This window comes from Gambusia affinis, linkage group LG18 (genome assembly GCF_019740435.1).
Source record: "Gambusia affinis linkage group LG18, SWU_Gaff_1.0, whole genome shotgun sequence".
Classification (NCBI taxonomy): Eukaryota; Metazoa; Chordata; class Actinopteri; order Cyprinodontiformes; family Poeciliidae; genus Gambusia; species Gambusia affinis.
Window position 1 is genome coordinate 19379969 of NC_057885.1, and position 23043 is coordinate 19403011.

At 41.2% G+C, this 23043-nt stretch overlaps 1 protein-coding gene across 1 annotated transcript in view; it reads right to left on the reverse strand.

Moving 5' to 3' along the window:
- Positions 1–9155: 9155 nt before the first annotated feature.
- efnb3b (ephrin-B3b) overlaps positions 9156–23043 on the reverse strand; it is a 109792-nt gene continuing 95904 nt past the window's right edge. The window contains exons 4-5 of the mRNA XM_044097445.1: positions 21899–21961; positions 9156–14892 (exon numbers count right to left, since the gene is read on the reverse strand). Of these exons, the coding sequence (XP_043953380.1) occupies positions 14471–14892; positions 21899–21961 (485 nt within the window). The 3' untranslated portion in view covers positions 9156–14470. The remainder of the gene's footprint in view (positions 14893–21898; positions 21962–23043) is intronic.

The following is a 23043-nucleotide window of genomic DNA, read 5'->3' on the forward strand; positions in this document are numbered from 1 at the left end:
GCCATATAAACAGCAATCATTGTATTTCCATGAATGGAAAAGAATGCCGGAGCTCTTAATATTGTGAAACATTGTACAGTATGTGGTGAAGTTGTGCAAGTTATATCAAATCAAAATGCCATTATTTCCTCTGACATCTCGAAGACAGATGAATAAAAAGAAAAACCACAATTGATTTTTTTTTTTTTTTTTTTTGTGATTGAGTTTTCTCCGTACGCCTCCATGCACATCAGAGAAATCCGAAGCTTGACAAGCCTGCCATGCCTGGTTACTGTAAATTATGATTGGACAATTACTGCTCATGCAAGGAGTTTACCAAACTGTCAGTCCGATGCCAGTGCATTCTCCAGCCAAACATTGTGTCTGTCTCAACAGTTTGGGCTGTTTACCAGAACAGATAAGTTAAAAGTGGTCAGATATCTTATTTTAGCTGCTGGGGTTCAGAAGCCTCATTAACTGAACACAACCTGCTTCGTAGTTTTCCTGCAGGGCTCCAGTTGTTCCGATACATATGGTACATCGGTGCAGGTGGAGGTGGAGGTGTGTGAGTGGCGTCAGGGGAGCGTTTTGCGTGACAAAACTTTGGCTGCGGCGACTTGATCCACTCGAGAACATTTACAAGTTAATCATGTGAAATGAACGCTCCTGTATCCTCTGGCTAAACAAACAGAGCAGCTCCAACCTGCTGCCGCGTTCCCTCCAACCACACTCCCACTGCGCAGCAGAACCGGCTCCTAACCGTCCCTCTCGCTCCCCGCTCCGGCTCACTGTCAGCTCCGCTTTAGCAGATCACTGCAGCGCTTGTCATCGGCTCTTTTATTAACAGTTTCTCACTCGGGGTAAAGAAAATGAGGGATTTTGGCGGGGAGAGGAGGAGTGAAAAAGAACCCCCCAAAAAACAGGCGTAAAGAGTGAGGAGCACATTTTCCGTCGCTAAGCTCCAAACTTTTTCACGCTTAAAAAAAAAAAAAAAAAAATCCTGATGTTTGTTGTATGGTTTTCAGATTTCTAAGTGCGAGGAGAACCACTGGGTGCAGTGGTTAAATTGGGTGCTACGGTGGCTGTGAGTTGTGGGTTTGATTCCAGCTTCATTCTGCCAGATGTTGTTCCGCTCTGCAAACCAGTGAATTTATGACTTGTAGTGGCAAAAAAACCCAACTTATTTTAGACTGAGTGGTCAGCGAGTCAAAAACACCTCATGTAGGTACTACAAGTTTGCTCCTGGTTCAATATATAAAATAATAATAATCATGATGCCTTTCAAAATTCAGTTCTGGATGTTTTTCCACATTTTTCTTTGTGTTCAAAATGCACTCAATACTTAATGTGATGTTTTTTTTAAAATAAAAATAAAACTTTATTTTGTATTTCATATCCATCCATCCATCATTCCACCTATCATCCACCCACCAGTTCTAACCTTTATCATAAAATTATTGCTTTAACAGCTAATATTGTTTTGCGTCTCCATGACAACTAAGGGGTTAATAGTTTTCACGTTGCGGTAAAACCAAAGACAAAATGTCCTAATTTGTGTTTTTTTTTTTTTCTTCTCTCGGTCTCAAACAGTTTCTCCTACACAGAGCTGGGAATAGCAGAGAAAGGAATCTGGAGACTCACAGACATAGCTGCCAGCATCAATCTTGTGAAATCGTGGATTTTCGTCTGATAATTCCTGATCCACTGAGGTTTAATTACTCTCCCTCGGAGCTGTCTGTGCTCCTCCGCACAGATAAAGCTTTCTGCATACAATCAAGCAGCTTGACCTTTTAACCCTTCACTCTTCTTCCTCCGGTTGTGACGTGACATTTCAGGTATGTCAGGTGCAGGCCGTCCCTGAACCCTGCCAGGCCTCCCTCCTCAGGGTGTGAAGGCGGTGGGCAGTACGGTAATCACAGCTACGTTCGCCTGATTCAGCAGCTCATTCCTGGGGATTCTGCTTTGATTTCCAGCATCTCTCTCTCTCTCCCCCCAGTTCTTCCTCTCATCCTTGACCTTTGCTCGTACCCCCCTCGGATAAACGCGCCTTACTCGTCGGTGAGTCAAGTAGGCCTCTGCTTTGGTTTCAAGTTGTGCTTCGCCAGCAAAGCTTTTCAAAATCTAATTTAGGGGATTATCTCTATTGATTTAAGTTAAAACCGATTCTTTTCCCCATCCCTCCTTCAGCTGCCGTGATAAAGACGGCACGTGCTCTTCCCCGGCTCTGCCGTTTCACTTGGCGACACACGGGAAGCGTGTTCGCCTTTGCGCGTCCAACTTTTTCTCTCTGCTTCCATTTTTTTTCCTCGTCTATCTGCATCTGTCTGTGTGTGTTCTAGCGGCACACGTGCACGACTATCATCCTCTGTGGCATTAATATTCATCTGTATGAGCAGTGAGCAGAACAGATTAGCAGGAGTAATGATGAGCATGTAATGATAAGGGGACCGCGGCAGTCCCGACAGTCTGAACAGGCCTCCTTTAAACCCAACTGGAAAGAAGCAAGCGGACTCATTAATGCTTAACAGCCATTAGATGAGCATTAGTTCCTCTTTGAAGGGAATATTGCTGCTGGTTTCCATGAATCTGCAGCTGTGGTGAGCCGCTCACAGTACATTATCACCACTGGTTTGCTATTAGAGTTAGCGATCTGTTGTCAGTTTCCATCTTCTTTATTGTTAGACTTGTCTTAATAGAGCTAATCAACCGCTACAGCTGCTGGCATGTTTTTCGGGATTTGATATCACATGACAAAAACAGAGCGAATGCTGAGCTGCTCTGCGATGAGGCGCCAGACACCACAGGATATTAGCTGCTTCTTCTCCCTCTCTGAATATCATTTATTAAAGTGGAAAAGAGTTATTGGCTCCCCTAAGTGGATTCACTCCCAGTATACTCCAGCTTGCTCACACCTCCTCCACATGACGCGTTCACACTCGGTCAAAAATCCACTGAGTGGTTTTTTTTGGGGGGTGTTGGGGGTTTGGGATCGTAGGGATTGCAGTTAAAAGAAAGTGAATTCTATTTAAATTCAAAGATATCTAAGGTGTAGCCTGGCTTCTTCTTTTATTAATAGGAGCCAACGCTGTTAGAGGTTTGATTTTAATGACGTTAGGACTTGCGGGGAAGACCAAGTAGTGCCTCGAACAAGTTTTAAACTCCTTTATTTAAGGCATTTCATTGGCATTTTATGTAGTAGTTCATAAAAATGAGGAGGAAGAAAAAATAAATATTCACCTTACCTGAACTTATCTGTACTTTCACCGTTAAACATCACCCTGAGTTTGTATGCTTTTTTTGTTTATTTGATTTTTACCAAATATTGAAGTGATCACAGATTATTAGAGAGTTCTTCCACTGAACAGCTCTTAAGCCAATGTTAGTAGTTTCATCTCCTTAGATGTTTTCTTTGTGTGTAGTCAATGGTTTGATCCTTTTTGAACAGACTAACGGCTGTAGGATGTGTTTTTTTAACATGCTTGTTTAAGAAATGAGAAGCTACTCATTGCATCAGTTAACTTGTTGTCCACGCAGTAACACTAGGAGAATAGGAAGCTCAGACCTATTGGACTAGTTGAATTCAGATGTTGAATTTTTTGCCACCTAATACATAAATTATATCGTAGCATCTAACCCATATAAAACATATACGGCTGTGTTGCAGTCAACTTTTAAAAATGCTTGGCAAATTAGACTCAGAGTAAAGAAAGTCCAAATAAAAGAGCAAAAAAAAAAAAAGACTCCCACGGTTCTAACCAGGCGATCATTGCCCCCTCCTCTTTGACCTCTTTACAGGACTTTTGTTCCTTGTTTATGAAGAAGAGTTGAAGAATGACGCTTCCTGTCTGGAATTTACTGTTGGTGCAGAACAGTTGGCAGCAGTCTGCAGCTAAAGGTTGAAAAGCGACGGAGCTCGTCTTCAGGGCTTCCTGAACGTCCGAGCAAAACTGGAATGGTATGCAGTGGACCTCCGCCTGTCCACAGTTCTGCATCCGCACAATTTTCTATAAAATTTAAATCCAAATCATTTAGGGAAAATGTGTTTATTTACAGTTTTTTTGCAGTTAAAATATTAGGAAGAAAAATGCAGCTGAAACGTTATTTAATAATTGGCTGGCATATGCAAAGCAGCTAATCTAGAAGCGCCATTCACTTTCCTTGGTGCTGATTGGCTGAAATCCTGGAGTGGAAATGGGGAGTACACTGTGTGCTAGCTTGCTACTTGTAGATCAAAACAAAGCATATTAATGTTCTAGTACGGCCCAGTCAAAGTCCAGGCCCTAATCTGATTAAGAGTCTGCCTCACACACTTCCAGTCTGACTGAGCTTCAGCTGGTTTGGAAAGAATTATTTCTGTTTCCAGTCTAGACTGGAAGTGCAACATGAAGCGAGAGATTATAGGTGTAGTTGGAACAAACGGAGAGTAGAATACAAATGGACGCTACACTTTAGATTTTTATTTGGGCATTTTTGCGTCTACTTCAGTTATGTTCTCTGTTGTGTTGGTCAATCACATAAAATTTAAATGCTGAAAAAGTGGCTGTAGCGAGACAAAAGGTCATGGTGTATTGATGCTTTTGCTCCATGATGCATCTTATTCAACCCGAATAATCAGTCTGAAAACTAAATAAGAATGTGGAAAAAGTGTTAAAGGCCTCGGATGATCTGATTAATCAGATGTGTTCAAACTGAATTTGGTTGTAAATATGCTCAATATTTTTGCATAACCAGCATGAAATTCAATTTCACATAAAAGCAGCAATCCTCACCTTTTCCAGATGGAGATTATAATTCTCTTTAAGGTTATTGCTCCACCTGTTGTAACACTTTCACACTGAACACTGTGAACCTCTACAAAAGGTCTGTAAATGTTGATGTTTTGTGATTTCAAACAAAACAGGGGATACTAAATATTGGAACACATTTGTTTTACTACCTGCTGCATTATGTGAATATTTGCAGATCTTTGGATAACAATACGTCTGGAAATGATCCAACTGCAAAGGCAACAAAATTATACCACCTGAATTTACTGCTGGTATTTATGCAGATGGGATTATCAATGCAAAACACCAGACAGGTGAGGCATCCTCTTCTTCTTCTGTTGTAGAATTTGAGGTTTTAAAAAAAGTTGATAAATATGCATATTTATTTTATGTCTAAAATGCGAATATGTTGGAAATATTTAGCAAGTAAACAATTTCTGGATTACCCCCGGCGCTTGTTTAGTCACTGTCATGCTGAAATGGTTTTAATTTTAAAATGTCTGTTCTGAAAGAAAAAAAACGGTATTTGATATGAGAAATCACTTGAGATAAGAAGACTGCTGAGCCAGTTTTAATTAGAATCCAGTTCACAGTTCTTAGTCAACAGAGAAAAATAGGCTTTTTGCTTTACAAGCTGTTTGTGATTGTGGTTTATAAGATTAGAGCTGAATTCTTCCTCCCGGACTGAATGTACAAATGGAAGGAAAGCAGATGAAAATGGGAAAACTTCTCCACAGGGAAGGTGTTTGGTAGATTAGCAGCCTCAGCAGGTTGCTGGTGGAAAGATCCTCAGTGTTTTCCAACATTCATTGTGTTCGGCCCTCAGAGCAGCTTTCCTTTTTCCACCAGCACTAAATCTGGCCTGGAGCTGGAGCCAGTTTCTAACTGGTTTATGAGTAAAGGGTTTGGTTTCACACAGTCATTCTAGACGTCATCAAGTCTTGGCTTGTACAGTAGATCTTGTGGTTCTGTTTCATATTTTCACAAATGACTGTATTTGTGTCATTGTACCCATAAACAGATTGTTTTTACATCATTGCTCTGATTTATAAATGAAGTTTGAAACAACAGTCAGCATTTCTGATGTTGTTTCTCAGACCTAATAGCATTTCTGATCTTTGGTCTTTGATCAGAGATGAAATTTCAGACATCATTTCAAGAAAAATGTATAAATACCCACTAGTGATATAAAAATTCCCAAATGGAGCCAATAGGCATCATTATCTGGATCTGGAAACGTCTCAGTGATGTTGCTTTAGTTTTTGAACATAGGGTTATTGATTAACTGTTTATTTAAAATTTCTGGAATGTCTGAACTTTAAATGCAACACATTTAAAAATGTGCATCCGCCAAGAGCCTTTATATAATAAGATTATGATGAATTACAGTTTTGTTGCTCTTTTCTTTCCATATAAGGACTTTTGCTCAACAACGCTCACGTGCTCATCGGTAGTTTGCTTGTTGATTTGGGGTTTAGTGCCTTGCCCAAGGAAACAATGACATGAGGTGGGGAAAAAGCATTAGGTTTCTGACTCATCCACTGAACAGCCATCCCCGTGGCAAATCCTAACAAAAACTGTTTGGTTGTTATATATCCTGTCTTTATATATTCTGTGCAGTTGAGCTGAAGAACAAACAAATTCACAAAGTGCGGAAATGTAAAATATAGCAAAGGTGCAATTACCTGGTTGAAACTTGCGCTCACACCCTTCAGGTGTATTTTGTTGTAGCACCATTTAATTTCTATTCAATCTTGTTTTCTGGTTGGAGTCAGAATCTCACGTCTTGATAATACTTACCCACGCTACCTTTGAAAGGACGTCCAAATCGGTCCAATCGTGAGGACGTCTCCCCCTCTTTGGGCGTCGCCGCAGATTTTCTATCAAATTTCGTTCTGGAGTCTTTTTATAAAGTTGCTTGCTCTTGATGTCTTCTTGGTGGGAGAAAATGATACGCCTCCTCATCACTTTGTTTGCAAAGACAAATGGAAGATTTATGTAGAGAAAGTTTGAATTTTGAATTGTTCGGTTCATTTTAAAACACCATTGTTCTATTTGTTGCAACAGCATGTTGCACTGTTGACATGATTGTTGGTTTTTGTTCAGGACTTAACTTTTGCCGAGGAACAAAAGTTTCTAGTTTGGTGGGATTTTAGTCAGGCTTGGGTGTTTTCTTGGTTATTTGACTCCCCAACTTCTTAGTAGAGACACATTCATAATACAGGAGACTGTTGTCACATATAGAACATCACTGGTTTCTATAAGAAGTGCCTGCAGCTCCTTCAGAGATGCTCTTTGCAGCCTCCTTGAATTGTTTCCATCTTGTTTTCTCATCAGTTTTGAAGAAACATCCACTCTTTGTAATGCACATGTTGTCTCTACCTGTTGATGACTACAGAGAATGCTATTGATTTGCAAGTTAGGACTTTTAACTAAAGAATGCATTTGAGTGTCAACAAGTTCCTACAAGGATGGCTGAAATTATTTAATTTTCATCAGATTTATTATAACTGGTGGAAACCCAGGAAGACTGAGACCTGGACTTGAATCAAAGTTGCCTGAACAGATTTAGTTTCAAAGGTTTCTCTAAAGTACCAAAACCTTAGAAAAATGCTTTTGGAACTAGTGACTTTGATTCTCAACAGGTCTGTGTGTGTAGACCTAGTTTTTTGCTAAGTGCTTTTGGTCATTTTGAACATTTTTAGCACACTTAGCTTCTCCTAAATTTTTGTTTCTAAATAAATTCTAAAGCGAAAATTTACTTGGCCGCTTTTCAAACTTTCAGCTGAACAAAGTTCAGCATCTGTGTTGTAGTTTTGGTTATCGACTACTAAGATTCCTTCAAGGATTTAGACGTCTGCATTCATGTTCTTGTTATGAAGTGGGTGGAAATTGTTTATGCTGCAGTTCTGTTTCCTCTCCTCATATTCTCTCGCTTTTTCCCCTAATACTTTTATTTTTATACAAGACAAAAATAAAACAGACAGCAGAGACAAAGATATAAATATGAATACAAAATCTAAGGGCATTATAGAACATGTAAATTATTGATGTCCAAATTGAATTGGTTCTCAAGAGTGTTTTGAAGCAGATATAGTTCGAATTGAAGTTAGCACTTTAGCATTAGCTTCTACTGTGTACCATGTTAGTGCTTGGGCCTTAGTGAAACTCATGTTTATGATGAGTGCTTTAAGGATAGCACAGTTAACTCTTTAGCTAGTAATGCCCACTATTGGTTCTCATTTCTTTCTACCAGGGTTTGATGTGCTGTTTTCTAGATTTTTCAGCCTGCTTCATGTTGTCAGACAGGTTTTAATCCAGTGATTTCTTGATTCTACAAGTCCAGCAGTAGTTGGGCCAGAGTGTGGTGGTGGTAAAATCTATCTCAAATATACACATTAACAGATAATCTCAGTTTTTATCCTTGAAATTCTGTTTTTGTTTTTCCTAAGCTATAAGCAGACCAAAACAAACAGTCCACTTGAAGATCTCAACATGGCACTCGAAACATTTCGGTTGCCTGTGGGTCTCCTTGAGCCCGCCGCCCACAGCAGCTGATGAAAGTCGTTTTTAGCTCTGGCCCAGGAGGAAGTTTTGTATTAGTTTGATTTTCCCAGTGGCATTGCCGGGCTTTAGGAATGGAAACAGAAAACAACTGGTTTAGGAGTGGAACCAGTTTAGCAGAAAAAAAAAAAAAAAAAAAAAAGAGTGATTGGTTGTCATGGCGGAGGCAACGACGAGCATCCTCTGGGACCAACGGCAACGGTGGGGTATTCCAGAAGATTGTGTCGACACATGTGGTTGTGTTTGTGTGGGTGGGACCACCGTATGAGAGTGTGTGTGACAGCTAGTAATCTACTCTCATGCATCATAGATCAAAGGGTCAAGGCAGCTGCCTGGTCATTTTACCCTCGGCCACCCTGATGGCACGGCATGCTTCCAAAGGCACCCCATAAAACACCCACCAACATATAGATCTACAACCGGATGGAGCGCATTTTGGAATGGACGCCAACAGTTGCCATGGAAATGTGCCACAAAGCTGAAGGGGGAAACGGAGGAAGAAAAGGGGTGTCGCGACGGCGCTCTGACAATATGTCGCCAGGCAACGCTCAACACTAACGAAGGTGGGTTTGATAACTTGTTGATAACACTGGTGGGAGAGTTTGAAGGTGTGTGTATGTGGGTGCGTGTGCGTGTGTGTGTGTGTGTGTGTGTGTGTCTGACATGGACTTGTTATTAGCAGAGGCAGTGAAAGAGCCCCTGCTGAGACCAACCCAAAGGAGAGATAAGGGCAGAGACCTGCTATTAGAGGCAGGGGTAGTTGGGCCTCAGCAACCTTCTCTCTGCATCTACAGGCAGAACAATAGAGCTGGCTTCATAATGAAACACACAAAAGAACCCAAAGTGTGGTGCTTAAACATTTTTGTTTGTTTTTTTATTCAATCGTTTTTTTTCTCTTTTTTTTCCAAACCAGGAATGTACTAATTTTTCCTCTCGTTAGAGGTGTGTTGGAAGGGGAAAGGGCGGGTGGAGGAGTAAAGAAAGGGAGCTGGGGAAGGGGATGTGGTGATGAGTAGGGAAGGAGAGGAAGGAAGAGAGGAGAGGACAAACAGAGGAAGAAAAAAAAAAACAACCCTTTTCACACAAAGGTGTCCCCAAAATACAAAGTCGCAACACGTCACATAGGAGCGCCGCGTCGACCGGCGGCCTCCGCTCGCCGGCTATTGGCACAAAGAAGCTCACGCACGTTTTATGCACATACACACAGTTTTTACCAACGGGGATGTGAGGCAGCGGTTTTCTTTTTGTCTCTCTCTCTCTGTCTCCTCTGTACCACAGAAACAGCACTTTCTTTCTCTTTTTCCAAAAAAAAATGTGGGCTGGGTCTGAGGTTTTTCTTCTTTTCTTTTCTTCTTTTCTTAGAAAACTTGAGAAACAGTGAGAGCTAGAGACACAACTTTGAAATATAACATCTACATGAAGATAAAGGAAAAGAAGAAGTGAGTCCAAAAGTTACAGCTCTGCTCAAACGTTTGCATACAGTTGTCATCGGGGTTCAAGTTAAGCAAATTGCTCACTTTTAATGATGTAGTTGAACCTTCCTTTTTCAACTTGGAATGATTATTCAACATATGTTTCCCTTAAACAAGGAATGGGTGCCAAAATTTGGATTTGTTGTGGTTGTTCAGGCTTTAATATATACATTAAAATCCACTCAGATTTGGTTAAATTTCCCTTAGCAAATTCCACCTCAATCACAGCCTTTTGTAAGAGCCAGAAAGCCTCTTAGATAATCTTTGCTGGATTTTTGAGTTCCTTTTATATGGTTAATTTAAAAGGTGTGTCCTCCAGCCACATAGTGCCATTTTATAACATAATCAAGTGACTATTTTACATTCAGTTTTTATAACGTTGTCAGATATGAAATTGGGTTGTTAAAACCAACACCTCTAAGTTCAACTTAAAATTACAGCTGTTCATGAGGGACACACCAAAGTCTTCATTGAGAAATATAATTTGTCACAAAGGACAAAGATTGACAAGTGGATGATGTGAAGGTGAAGATTTCAAACCAGTGTATGTAAATGACCTTTGTGTCAGTTGTTTGAAGTTGCATGTCGTATCATCATTCCAGCCCAAAGAGGAATGGTTCAAACCGAAATCACTGATGATCACATGAAAACCGATGAAAGATGAATGTAAACTTTTGATTAGACTGCAGCTGACATTCTGCCGAGAGGAAAAAAGGAGGAAAATGGACCAGAAAGTGAACTTTTTGTTTCATTTGAGTTCAGACATTTTAACCATTCCCCCTTTCTTAGTCAAATTTTGGACTTTCAGAGAATAACAGACACTTCATTTGGCTTGGAGGATTTTTTTAAGTACTTAAATAAACATTATACATTAAAAAAGGAAACACAAATTATTGGTAATTGTACAAAAAAAAAGGAGAATTTGAGGTGCTTTTCCCTCCTCTCTCTGTCTTTTGTTTTTCCAAAATCAATTTTAATACAGTCAAAATACAATCCAAACTCCTCCGTGGTATAAAAAAAAAAAAAAAAAAGAAACATCGTCATGTGTGGAACAAAGTCATTTTAGACGAATGCGACACTTAAGTATGAAAGATTATATGATACTGATACAAAAACACGGCTGAGAAATGTGGAAAGGTTCAGATTTTTAACACTGGCTTCACACAGGAAACATGGCAATAACACTGGAGTCTTCGTGTGTCTGCACAAAGTTGAAAATAAAAAAGAAAAAGCATAAGCTCTCCGCGGTTTTACACATAAGCCAAAAAACATGTCTGAGCAACACAAAAACAGCTTTATTAGTATGCACAAGGTGAACATAAAGCACCTCCCCACACAGCGACGGGCTGCTGCTCTCTGAGGTTGAGGTGCAGGGCACTGGTGTGTGTTTATGTATGTGTGTGTGTGTATGTGAAGGAGGGAGGAAAACACAGCACAATCAATCTTTTTTTTTTTTTTTAAATCCCTTCCCCGTCCGTCAGGTGATTCACGGGAACACAGATCAGACGAAAGCAACATTTTTTATGTTGAGTGTGGGTGAGCGTGTTTGCAGGATGTTGCTCGGCAGTCGTTAAAAAACAGTGTGAGATCTGAAAGAGAGCGTGTGTGTGTGTGCGCGTTTCAACACAAAATTTTGGCGGGAGAAAGAGAGGAACGCATCCGAAACGTGCCGGAGTCACAGTGGATGTGTGCGTGGATGTTTTGCGTGCGCGTAGAGTTCAGCTCCTCCGAAAATCCGTTTGTTTGCGGGATTTTTCTTTTTTTTTTGGCTGACAGTCCAGCACCTCAGAGGTTTCTCCTCTTCGCCAGCCACTTTTTCATGTGCTCTCCGTCCGTCCGTCCATCCTTCCTTCCATCCACTGGATCCTTCATCTACTACTCCTGCTGCTCCTATTTTTTCCTGTTTGCTTCACAGTCTCGTCTTCCCTCATCTCCCTCCCGCTCGTTTTTTTTCTTTTCCGTAAAGTTCTGCATTCAAACGCTGCTTTATTCCTCCTCCCGAGACGGCGCTCTTTCTCTCTTCTTTGTTCTTCTTTTTTCATTTTGTCCTCTCTCTCTCTCTCTTTACCTTTCCCCTTCCCCATCCTCCATCGTCAACACCCCTACCACCACCCCAGCTTCTTTTATGTCTGCCTTTTAAAATGAAAGAAAAAAATAACAGAAAAACTTTCATTGATGGTTCTACCTCAACACTTCCACAAAAATGAGGTCTAGACCTCAAAACTACAGCATAGTACGATGAGCTATAAAAATATACACAGAGTTGACCTCGGGCGGGAGGAGGAGGGAGAGAATGAAAACAGAGAAACAACTTCCAAAAACAAGGGATTTAGTTAATGTACAGCGTCCTGCAAACCTTTCCATACCGCTTGAACTTTTTCACGTTTTGTCACAACACAACCCCAAACTTCAACACATTTTATTGGGATTTCAGTTGACCAGTACAAAGTACTGCATGATTGGGAACCCAATCACCTTCAAAGTCAAGCTGCGTAGTTTTCTCTTTAACTCTTTTACAGAATCGACAAGACAACTATTAGCCACGCACTCCTCAATTTGTTTGATCGATACTGATCGATAGCATAATTATTTTGGCTATTAAGCCAATAAGGCATTAACTTGCCAGTAGTGTATTGTAGTTTTTGAGCATCAATATAATGTTTTGCCAATAAGGTTATTATTGCCAAACACTGCTGCCTGCAAATAGTTAAAATTTCTGAAACCTCCTTCTGAAGATGCTTATAGCTGCCTATTTTAATAATTTTATGTGTGTGAGCTTCTTTGTGCACCAAATACACAGTAATGTGTGAATACTGAACCACAAGCGGACAGTAGTCTCCTCTATACAGTTTACGTAGATTTAAGAATTGTAAACTGTAATACCTGCAGCTGGAACATGCAATGATACGTAGATATGTAGGTGTGCCTTTCTTGAAAATGCTGTTTTTTTTGTGCAATTGTCTGGATTTGCAGGTTTTGTGCAGCTTGATAGTCGGAAATAGAAGGAGGCAATGGCACAGTCATATTTATAGTTTGCCTAAATATGTGAATACAATTGAATTAAATTGGTGCTTTTGGTAGATAGATCACATAATGGAACATGCTTAAATTTAGAAAGAGAAAATTGGTTATGTGACTAACGTTAGTGACAAAAGATTTATATCAATGATCTACAAAACTTTACTGCACTATTGATCCTTATTAAACTACTGGTTTCTTCGTCTGGTTTCTATGGAGGCGTGAAAACATAAGATGTCCCATTTTCACGCTGGGATGGGGATGCATTTTGTGGGAAGATGGATGCTGATGAACACAGAGCAATACTGGAAGAAAGTCTGTTTGGGGCTTAAAACAGGTTGTTCTGCATTTTATTTAATATGAGTAATTGAGGCTGAATACAGACAAATGCCAGAATCTTCATATTGCTACCTTTTTCTTCCTCTTCTCAATTATGCAGCCCTTTGTGTTTGTCTATTGTCATAAAAACATTGAAGTCTTTGGTTGTAACGTGACAAAATGTGAAAACATTTGGAAGGTATGAATACTTTTGCAAGGCACTGTAAAATATAAAGGCAAAAGGGCAGGAAATAAGCAAAAAATAAAAAGCAAATGAAAACATTTAGAAACAGAAGTGTAGTTTAACAGAGTGGGTAAAAATAATAAACCAATAAAAAACATCTAGAAATTATTTACTGGATATTCATATATATAATCTATAAGTGTTGATAGCCATAAAAAATCTCACTTTTTTGATATTCGCTCACTATTTTGTGTTTTGGTATTTAAGACAAGTCTAAAGAACACACACACTCACCCACACAGAAAAGCACACACACACTCACATGTATGCAAACTTGCTGAAGCACATTAACTGCACTCTAATGTGGAGCAGCAGCAGCATCGCCATAATTATTACCCAACTGTTTTGCACGCTCGCGCACAGTCACACAAACACACGCTTTATTAAAATATACACGATTCTGAGAGTCACCGATTGGTAAGACCTCGTCCGGGGATCCGGTGTCGGCTCAGGGTGTGAGTCCGAGGCCCACCCCCCAAGCCTGTTTTCTCGATTGAAACAAACACGAACAAACTAGGAGGCTATTGTCGAGTTAGCGGCAAGGGGCTCGTCTCTGATTGGATGATAGAGATCTAAAATGGGGGTGGGGTGGTGGGCAAGGCGGGTGTGGCTCTCTGAGAATCAGAGTTTGTTGGTGCCAAGTGGGTCCAGGAGAGTAGTCCTCTTTTCAAAGTCCTTTCAGTCTTTTTCTTTCTTTTAAAACATCCCAACACCATGTTCACACTCTTAAAAAAAGTGTGTGGCACGTTAAAGGGTGGGGGTCTCATTTAGCTCTGAGATAACAAGACGAGGGAATTCAGAGCCTCTTACCCAATCATGAGGGCCTTGTTAGGAAGGGTTATGTGCGGTTACAACATAACCCCTTACTCACACTTAATGGCCCAGTTGTGTGAAATAGGGTTATGGAAGGAAGGGGGGTTTATTCAGCTAGAAACACAACAGTGGCCAGGGCAAGTAGGGTGGGGGTTTCCAAAGGACAATACTGGTACTACTGGGGCGATCCAGTTTGGAGCTCTGATGGCAGATTCTGTAGTGGCTTCATTTGGGAGATGTTGGGTGTGATTGGCTGGTCGTGGTTGAAGGAAGGCGAGCGTGTCCAGACGGCTGTCTCATACTTTGTAGTAAATGTTGGCCGGGCTCTGAGGCGGCATCTCCTGGACGATGTAGACGGGGTGGCCGTAGTCCCCGCTCACCTTCTCGTAGTGCGGGCAGTAGGCCGAGTCCGACGTCCGCAGGGGGATGATGATGTCGCTGGGCTCTGAGCCGTTGTTGTTGGAGCTGGTGATGCCGCCGCCCCCACCGCGCTTGGGGCTGGTGAGGGACGAGAGCGACAGAGGAGGGTGGTGCGTGTCGGAGTGCTTGGCGTGCCTCCGGCGGTAGCACACGACGCAGATCACGGCAGTGACCAGCAGGAGGAAGGCGGAGCCTCCTGCGACACCAGCGATGAAGGCGATGTTGGTTGACTCGAGGGGTCCGTTTTCACCGTTGCCTCCTTCTCCAAAGGGCCCTCGAGGCTGGGTGGAGTTTCCACCTGAAATAAGGAAGACAACGTCATTTATTTGAGATTTTCAGCCCCCAGAGTTCAGCTGTATGAGACTACAATAGCAGCAACACCTCTTTCATCAAGCTGCTCACAACGCAAAGAAAAGAGAATATTTCAGAGGCAGATAAGGAATGGATTTATACCACTCATATGCTCACAGAGCTCCTCTAAGAATTTTTCCAAATGTTCTTTTATGGTTTTCTATTTCGACTAAAACAAATCAACGTGTATACTTCTACTAGACAACTAAAAATATACCCTAGCCTGGCTAAAGAAAGATTAAATAAAGAAGAATCATTTGTATTTTGTGGCTACAACCATTCTGTTACTAACAGAGTAATGTTGGGAGTGTAACAAGTTGAAATTAGCTGAATAGCTAAGCTAACTGCTAAAGCACTTTCCTTTACAGCAGCAGTTTCTAAAAAATGTAATCTTAAAAGAGAGTGTTGGGAAGCAGTGCATTCATTTCGGCTTAATATTTTTCCAACTTGATCTTTCTTGTAAGCAAGGAAAATGTGTTGCAGTATCCAGCAGTGTGCAGAAACAGGGAAGATGAGGGCTAGCATGGAGCACTGATGATACAACCCAAGAAAACTGGCAATATCAGCGAGGAACCCTGGATAGTTTGCCAGTATGCCAAAAGGTAGCTTGTAGGGTCACAGGTGAACTGTCACTAGGTAAGAGGCGGGGTACATCCAGAACACTTCTCCAGCCAGACATGGCACCAACAACCACACACACAATGACATCTAAATGTTTTTGAGAGGCCAATTAACTCAACATGTATGTGCTGGGACTGTTGGAGGAAGCCGAAGTACCCAGAGAGAACCCACACATGCACAGAAGAGTAAATGAAAACTCCACGCAGAAAGGCCTGCGATTCAAACTCAAACTTTCTTGCTGCAAAGCAATAATGCCAACAACTGCAACGCCATGCAAGCCACATTTCTGAATTCATGGCATAATTGCAAAATTCTTGAAGTGAAATTTAAAATTAATACAAGGAGATCAAAGCTTAATTGGTCACAGATGACATATGGATGAATTTCTAGTTCTAGTTTTTGTTGCACTGTCCAAAGACTCAGTAAACACCCTATCTGCCCAGCCCTTTGAAAACTTTCTGAAGGCACCACTGAAACCCAAAGAAGCTTCTACATTAAACCCACCAAAACAATAACACTGCATGCTTTCACAACTCCTACTTTCATGATGCTTTGGAGAAAACATGCAGTTCTTTATCACCCTGCACCACAATACCATGAGTAATGGTGATGGTTTAGCTCAATAAGCGGAGACTGCGTCGGCTCCAACCCAGCGGAATGCAGCAAGTATGCAGCAGATCTCACAGAAGCTTATTTGCGGTCTCTTTATTGATGTGATGAAGTGGACAGCAGCGCATATAAAACAGCGAGGAATGTCCGCAGTGAGCGAGAGGCGCTCCACACAGTATATGCTTTTGTGGAGAGGCAGGCTCAGCCGCAGTGTATATCAAGGTAAGAAACTGTATTTCCCTAACCCTAAAGATGGTATTTACTTAGTATTACAGGCGGCCACATGAAGAAAGCCTCCTGGGTCTGCTCCCACCGACGGACCACACACTGGCCCACTCGCCTCTCTTCCTGAACGTCTTACTCTTTATATGTCCTCACTCTGTTTTTCTGTTTTGTGAGTCTTCGTTTGCCTGAAAGTTGAGATTTTTACAGCCTCCGAGTTGGCGGCTGTCCCTGCAGGTGGTCGGGTCAGAACTCAGCAGGTGAATGATGTTCTTAGGGTGGGTTTGTGCTGTTTCTATATGTGTGTGTGTGCGTACAGAGCCAGGGAGCGTGTGAGCAGGAGTTTCGAACTGGTTAAGGCTGCGATAGAGTCGCTTGGATTGGTCCATCATTATTCTTGGCACACATCCCTTTCTGCCTCGCTCCTGCGTCTCCCTCTGTTTCCTTCTCCCCTCCCTTCTCGCTCCGTGGTCCTCGCTGTCTTTGGGTTATTGTAGCCGTAATGACCTACCTTGCTCTGAGCTCAGTGCCTGGCAACAAAGACACACTGGTACACTCAGATACTGACACGCACATACACACAATCATATGTGCGGATACACGCCGGCTCGCCTCACCAACCCCCTTCCCTCCGATCTCGGCTCCCCGTCGCGCTGGACCGACCGGGAGCAAAACCCTAATGCCGGACGTCGATTATGCTCCCTACTCCCGCTCTCTTCCTCCCTCCATTAACCCAACATCCCTCACTATCCGTCTCCATTATGGCCGCCGCTTTTCACCAAGACTCTTTATTATATCCTCTTCTCTTTTACCATTCTTCTCTCCCTCCCCCCTCCATTTTCCAACTCCCCTTCCTGTTTTTATCACCAGAGTTTAGACTCTGAGGCTTTATTCTCCATTTACTTCCATTAACCATTTTATATCAATAATGAATTCACCTTAGAGACAAACACGCAACAAGCAAGGAATAAAAAAAATAAGCAGCAGCACCAGCTGTCCGTACTCTTCCACTTCATATTTACAACCACGCCAAATTATTGGGATTGTTTCAAGAGTTTCTGAAGATTTCCTCAGAATATTTACATTTTAAGACTTTTATTAATTCAATAAAAAACCGTTATGATTTTCAATGCTGCCTCTAGCAGAGGAGTTGAAGTATCTTTGGTGCAGGACGGAGCCAGAGACTGGTGGACGGGCTGAGGCCTGGTTTTCAGGAATAGGGCCGCTGCAGTGGCTCAGAAAGATCTGAGCTATAAAATAAATCTCTCCATTTATCATTTGGTCTACAACAAGAGTGTCCAACTCCTGTCCAGGAAATCTACTGTCCTGCATCCCTTCTCTAACACACCAAAATCAAATGATTCCCTCAATACCAGGCCTCTGCAGAGCTGAAAGACATGGACTCATTGGATTCAGATGTGTTGGAGAAAAGAAGTTGTAGGATAGTAGCTCTTCAGAACTCTGATCTACAATCTGACCCTCAGCCAGGATTAATGAGATATGGACCATGACAGAGCACAATGCCGGAAACACCTTTGTCAACTCAGAAGTGTTTTTAAAGGTGTTCTTCTCAACTCTGTCATTTCATATGAGAATCTTTATACCTAGACTACTTTACTTCAACGCTTTAAAAACGTATCTCAATGCCACATTTTAGCCAGCTATTAAAATGATAGGGTATAAGATACTAACAACGCTTACATTTGAACTGCTTAAACCAGTGGATCGTCATGCTTTATGTTTTAGCTGTTTCTATGCCTAACACCTGATTCAGATTTCCTCCCAAGCATGTCATTAAACACTGCAGCTTTGTTAATCATGTAAGTCTGGTGTCTGGTAGCAGGAAAACACCTAAAACCTGCAGAACAGTAGAATCTGAGAACCAGGACGGTGAACTATTGGTCAAAACGTTCAATTATCTAAAGAAGTTAGAATTATAATTTGAGACCTGGGTGTATTTAAGACATCTTAAGAACTAAGATGTCTATGTCATAACTGCTGCAACAAGGTGAACGTTTAAGAGTGTCTGTGTTATAGCATGTAGCTAAAAGAATTACAGCTCGGCCTTATTAATGAGTCTCCGGGTCACGTTTTCACTGGTTGCACTGGTGCAACTGCTATAAAAACATTGCACTTAAACTTTTCCCAGCTATTTCTACTTCCACAAAAGCACATTTTTAAAGGTCACATTTTTATCATTTCCCTGACAGAATGACAGCTATGCGGATTAAATGTTCACACACAGACTAGCAAGTCTGTGCTGGTTATTATTATAAAAGAATGATAGGAAATGTAGAGAAAAAGTATTGCAGTACGAGTTGAAGTGATAGTCCTTTGTGCTGCACTCTTGGCTTTAATGTGGAACTACACATAAAACCTAAAACAACCATTTATAACATGATCTATTTTTTTTTTTTTTTTTTTTACTGAAAAACAACAATTACAGCTCCTGCTGCTAAAATAATTGAAGCTATCGGCCATTACAGTCATAATAATGTTTAATAACAGTTTCCAAGAGCCTATTGTGTAGATTATTAAACATTTTATCACTGTGCCTTTTATAGAGTAACACCACAAGTATTACAATGTAATATTATTTGGTTAATTAGAAAGGCAATCTGCTCAACAAACAGTTGGCTCCTTAATAGGCAACTTTGGTTGTAAACTTCCATAGTTTCCACAGCAAAAGTTTATATTTGGAAATAATTTCGACAGTCTAATTGCTTTTTCTTGTAAAAATGCTAGGTAGTATCCTTTTTTTAGGCAGCTGTCCACAGTAATAGGTGGGGACGTGGTGTGGTGTTACGTCATACAAGTAGATTCTCCAGCCATTTTTTTGCTATAACTCGAAAACCTTGGAATATTTTGATGCTTGAACTCAGGATAGTAGAACATGGACAGACTGTGGTGACACTATTAAAAGAAATTGAGAAATAAATAGATATATGGTTTGCTTATGTCTCAGTCAATGACCGTTGGAGTTGGGTACCAGCTTCCCCGCAACCCTCCAAACACAAGCAGCCATAAACAGATCCCACTATTAAAACCCTAAGCAGAACATGTGAGCTCTTGTGGCACACCATGTTCAACCAAAGAAAAACACATGCAGCATTTAAGTTCAGCCTGTTTAAATTTTGCAGATTTGGTGCATATGTGTGCTTAGATATGGGATTTCTGATCAGTTTTTTTTATAGGAGGCAGCCTGGTTTAGTGGTAATCAAAGAGTGTGCACTGTAGCATCAGGTGCACATAAAAGCTTTGTTGGAGGATTATTTAATTAAAGCTGATTGTGACAAAGCTATAACAATAACTCTAAAAAAAACAAAAAAAAAAAAAAAACAGTTTGAATATTAAATCATATTAAAACAGTCCAAAGCTTTGTGGTTAACGTCCATGACTCCATCTGCATAATGAAAGGCGTTGCAGCTCTTCCTCATACACAAGAGACAACAATCATCAGGAGCGCCTGATTCTCTGATATGAAGCAAACCCACGGATGTTCACTCTCAGTGGACTGTAAAGAGTGGGTTAGTGCTGAGTGAATAATTATCAGAGTGTTCTGATCCGGATGAGTGGAGGTTGGTATAAATTAGATGACACAGAAAGTAAATTCCTAAAATAAAAAGCTCCCAGCCCCACCCCCCACAACCCTCTGTCTATTTCGATATTGCACTGGGATTCGATGGCTGGAAATGATTTTAATCTGACAATCAAAAATGATAAGGAGCTAAAAATATACATATTTTAAAAAAAATAATATGTGTGGTTAAGAGTAAATCAAATCCTCATTTAAACATCCAAAAGGTGTGAGGTCTGTTGTTAAATGTGTGTGAGTCAGTGACGTGCAGTGAGGTTCATAGTTGGTGAAGAACTGACTTAATCATAATCAGATTTACAAATATATTCCCCCTGCATGTTATTGTTTACATAAGAAAATTTCGCGCATGCGGAGAACGCTGGAGGGCAATAAGACAATTCTCCTACATGGCCATAGCCTCGCTGCCGCCGTAGAATCAAACTTGGTCATGTAGATATTATTTTTCGTGCTGTGCTTCACAGTAAAGGGAAAAAACGTTAAAGTACCGTACAACTCTAAACCACGTCTTTCTCACTCTGTACCAGCGCAGCTACGCGCAGACTCGTTGCCATAGCAACTGACAACGCCGCAAAGAAAACACTTAAATATTTCCCACACAAAGAGCAGAACATTCAGTCTGTTGCAGCAGTATGGTTTTAGGCTTTGTGATTATTAATAATTGATTGCTGTGGTAAGAGGAGAAAACCATAAATATATCACTGCACTAGACTTTACTGAATAGATAAAGTCCATTAAAACCCTAAACACAACTCTTACTCTGCAGTTGTGGAGTCACAATATCTGGGATCATGAGCGCCCCCTGCCATGAGGCAAGAGAACTGCCTGCCTCACCTCTAATCTGTTCTCCGCCGTTTCTGATCGCTCCTCAGCACACGAAACATGTTGCACACAAAGTTGGTGACAAAAAGCAAAGCATCCCTTATGGAGAATCAGTTTATATCTTAAGTGTTTGTTTTTTAGTTATGTTATTGCCGACATGCAGACAGGAGCAGCATGTTCTCATAGAACGGCAGCCAGTGCAGTTAGCGAGAGGTTGATCAATCCCAGGTGAGGCTCAGCTTCCTGCAGCCTCTCCGGCTTCGCGTCCGAGCATTTGAATGGGAAAATGCGAAAATTCAGCGATTTTGAAGAAAAAAATAATCAAAATTTGTTAAGCTAAACAAAAAAATAAATACTTTGTAGCAGGGTGAAAATAGCAATCTAAATTATTGTATCATTATATATATTTTTTTTCCATGATCGCACGTCACTGGAGTGAGTGTGTGATTAAATCATTCATGCGGGCAGAGATACATACTATTGTTGCTTCTTTCACTCATCATATATAGGATTTAGTCAATTTACACATTCTCTACGGAAAAGAAATTTACAGTCAGAAAAAAGAAAAAGAAAAATGGGAGCGGACGCAGCTGAGTGTGAATCATGTCTTTTCCCCTTCAGTGAATGACTTTGACTTAGAGCGAGAATCTGCTTGTTGTTTCCCCTCTCCTCCACTCTGCCCCATCACTCCCTCCATGCATCTCTTCCTCTCATCTTTCCATCTTTTATGTCTCCCGACAGAACTACAGAATCCAGGCCACAATGACTCCTTGCCCTTTTCTTTCTTTCTCCTCCTGCTACTTTCTGCCCTCCCTCTATTTTTCTTGTCCTTCTCCCAGGGTAGCTATTAACCATCCCTCTCTCTCGCCTGCAGCACTTAGCTAGAAGGAGGAGAGGGATAGAAATATGGAATTAAACAGAGATCTGCAGATGTCACCACTGCACATTCTCCATCTGTCACCTTCCTCCCTTTTTTCTTTCCTCCCTCCCTCCCTCTCCCCTCTGTTGCTTTTCTTTATATCTTTTCTCCTTCCATCTGTCCATTTTGCGGACGGGTCTGCTAGTGGGATTATCTTCTGCTTACCTGGGATTCTGCTGGTCGTGCGTCCCGCTGGCTGGTCCTTCTTCGGGGGCAGTCCGTACTGGCCTGCATAAAGACAAATGAAGGGGTGGATAAGAGGTGGAATATTCTTTAAAAAAATGTTAATTTTCTTTCCAAAAATTCCAAACTTTTCCAAACTGAAATTTTAAAAGTTATAAGCTTGTTTCAGACCATGACTCTAGGCTTATATTTATAAAGTAAATCATTTATTTGATTCTTCTTTCTGTCTTTTTAGACACATGGGTTAGTGCATGGATGGATGGATGGATGGATGGATGGATGGATGGAAGGATGGATGGATGGATGGATGGATGGATGGATGGATGGATGGATGGATGGATGGATGGATGGATGGATGGATGGATGGATGGATGGATGGATGGTGGATGGGTCTACTGATGGATGGATGGACAAACGGACAGATGGGTCTGGAGATACAAACATTCTTCTGTCTCTCTTTATTTCTCTAATCCTTTCCATGCTGCATCCAGACTCTGTTCTCATCTATCAGAACCGACACCGGGCCCCTTCCAGCGTAGAAAACAATCTCTGCAGAGCTTTAATAAACACCTCCCTCCCTTCACCTCTTCTTATAACCGAGCACATATTGACAGAGCTCCGTGTGTTTGTTCAAATGGGAAACCAGAAAGAGGCCACTGGGTTGTTTTTGGAGCGAGTGATTTTTCACAAGACCATAACGGCTTGTAATCTGTAGTCTCTAAATCAGGCCATCTGTCTAGCAAGCCCTCTGTGATGCTGATGGCATTAAAGAGCATTTACATGTCAAACACACACACACACACACACACGCACACACGCACACGCCCTCATGTTGTGTTAAGGGCTTCTTATCAAAAGCTGAATTAGATGGTAAAGAAAATACGCATTTTTGTTCCCTTTCTTAGCCATTTGGCCAACAGTAAGATGGGTGTTATTCTACACTTCATGCAATGTTTTATGTAAAAAAAAGTTGGTTACAGGTTATTGTGGCAACAAGAGAGGCTGAAATCCTGATAATGATGCAGGACAAAAGCAGAGTGTATTCATCTGGCATTCAGACTTTCTTGAAGTGGTCGTACTCAACAGTTGTCAAGGGTTCCTGAAAATCTTCCATGGGTTTGGTAGCT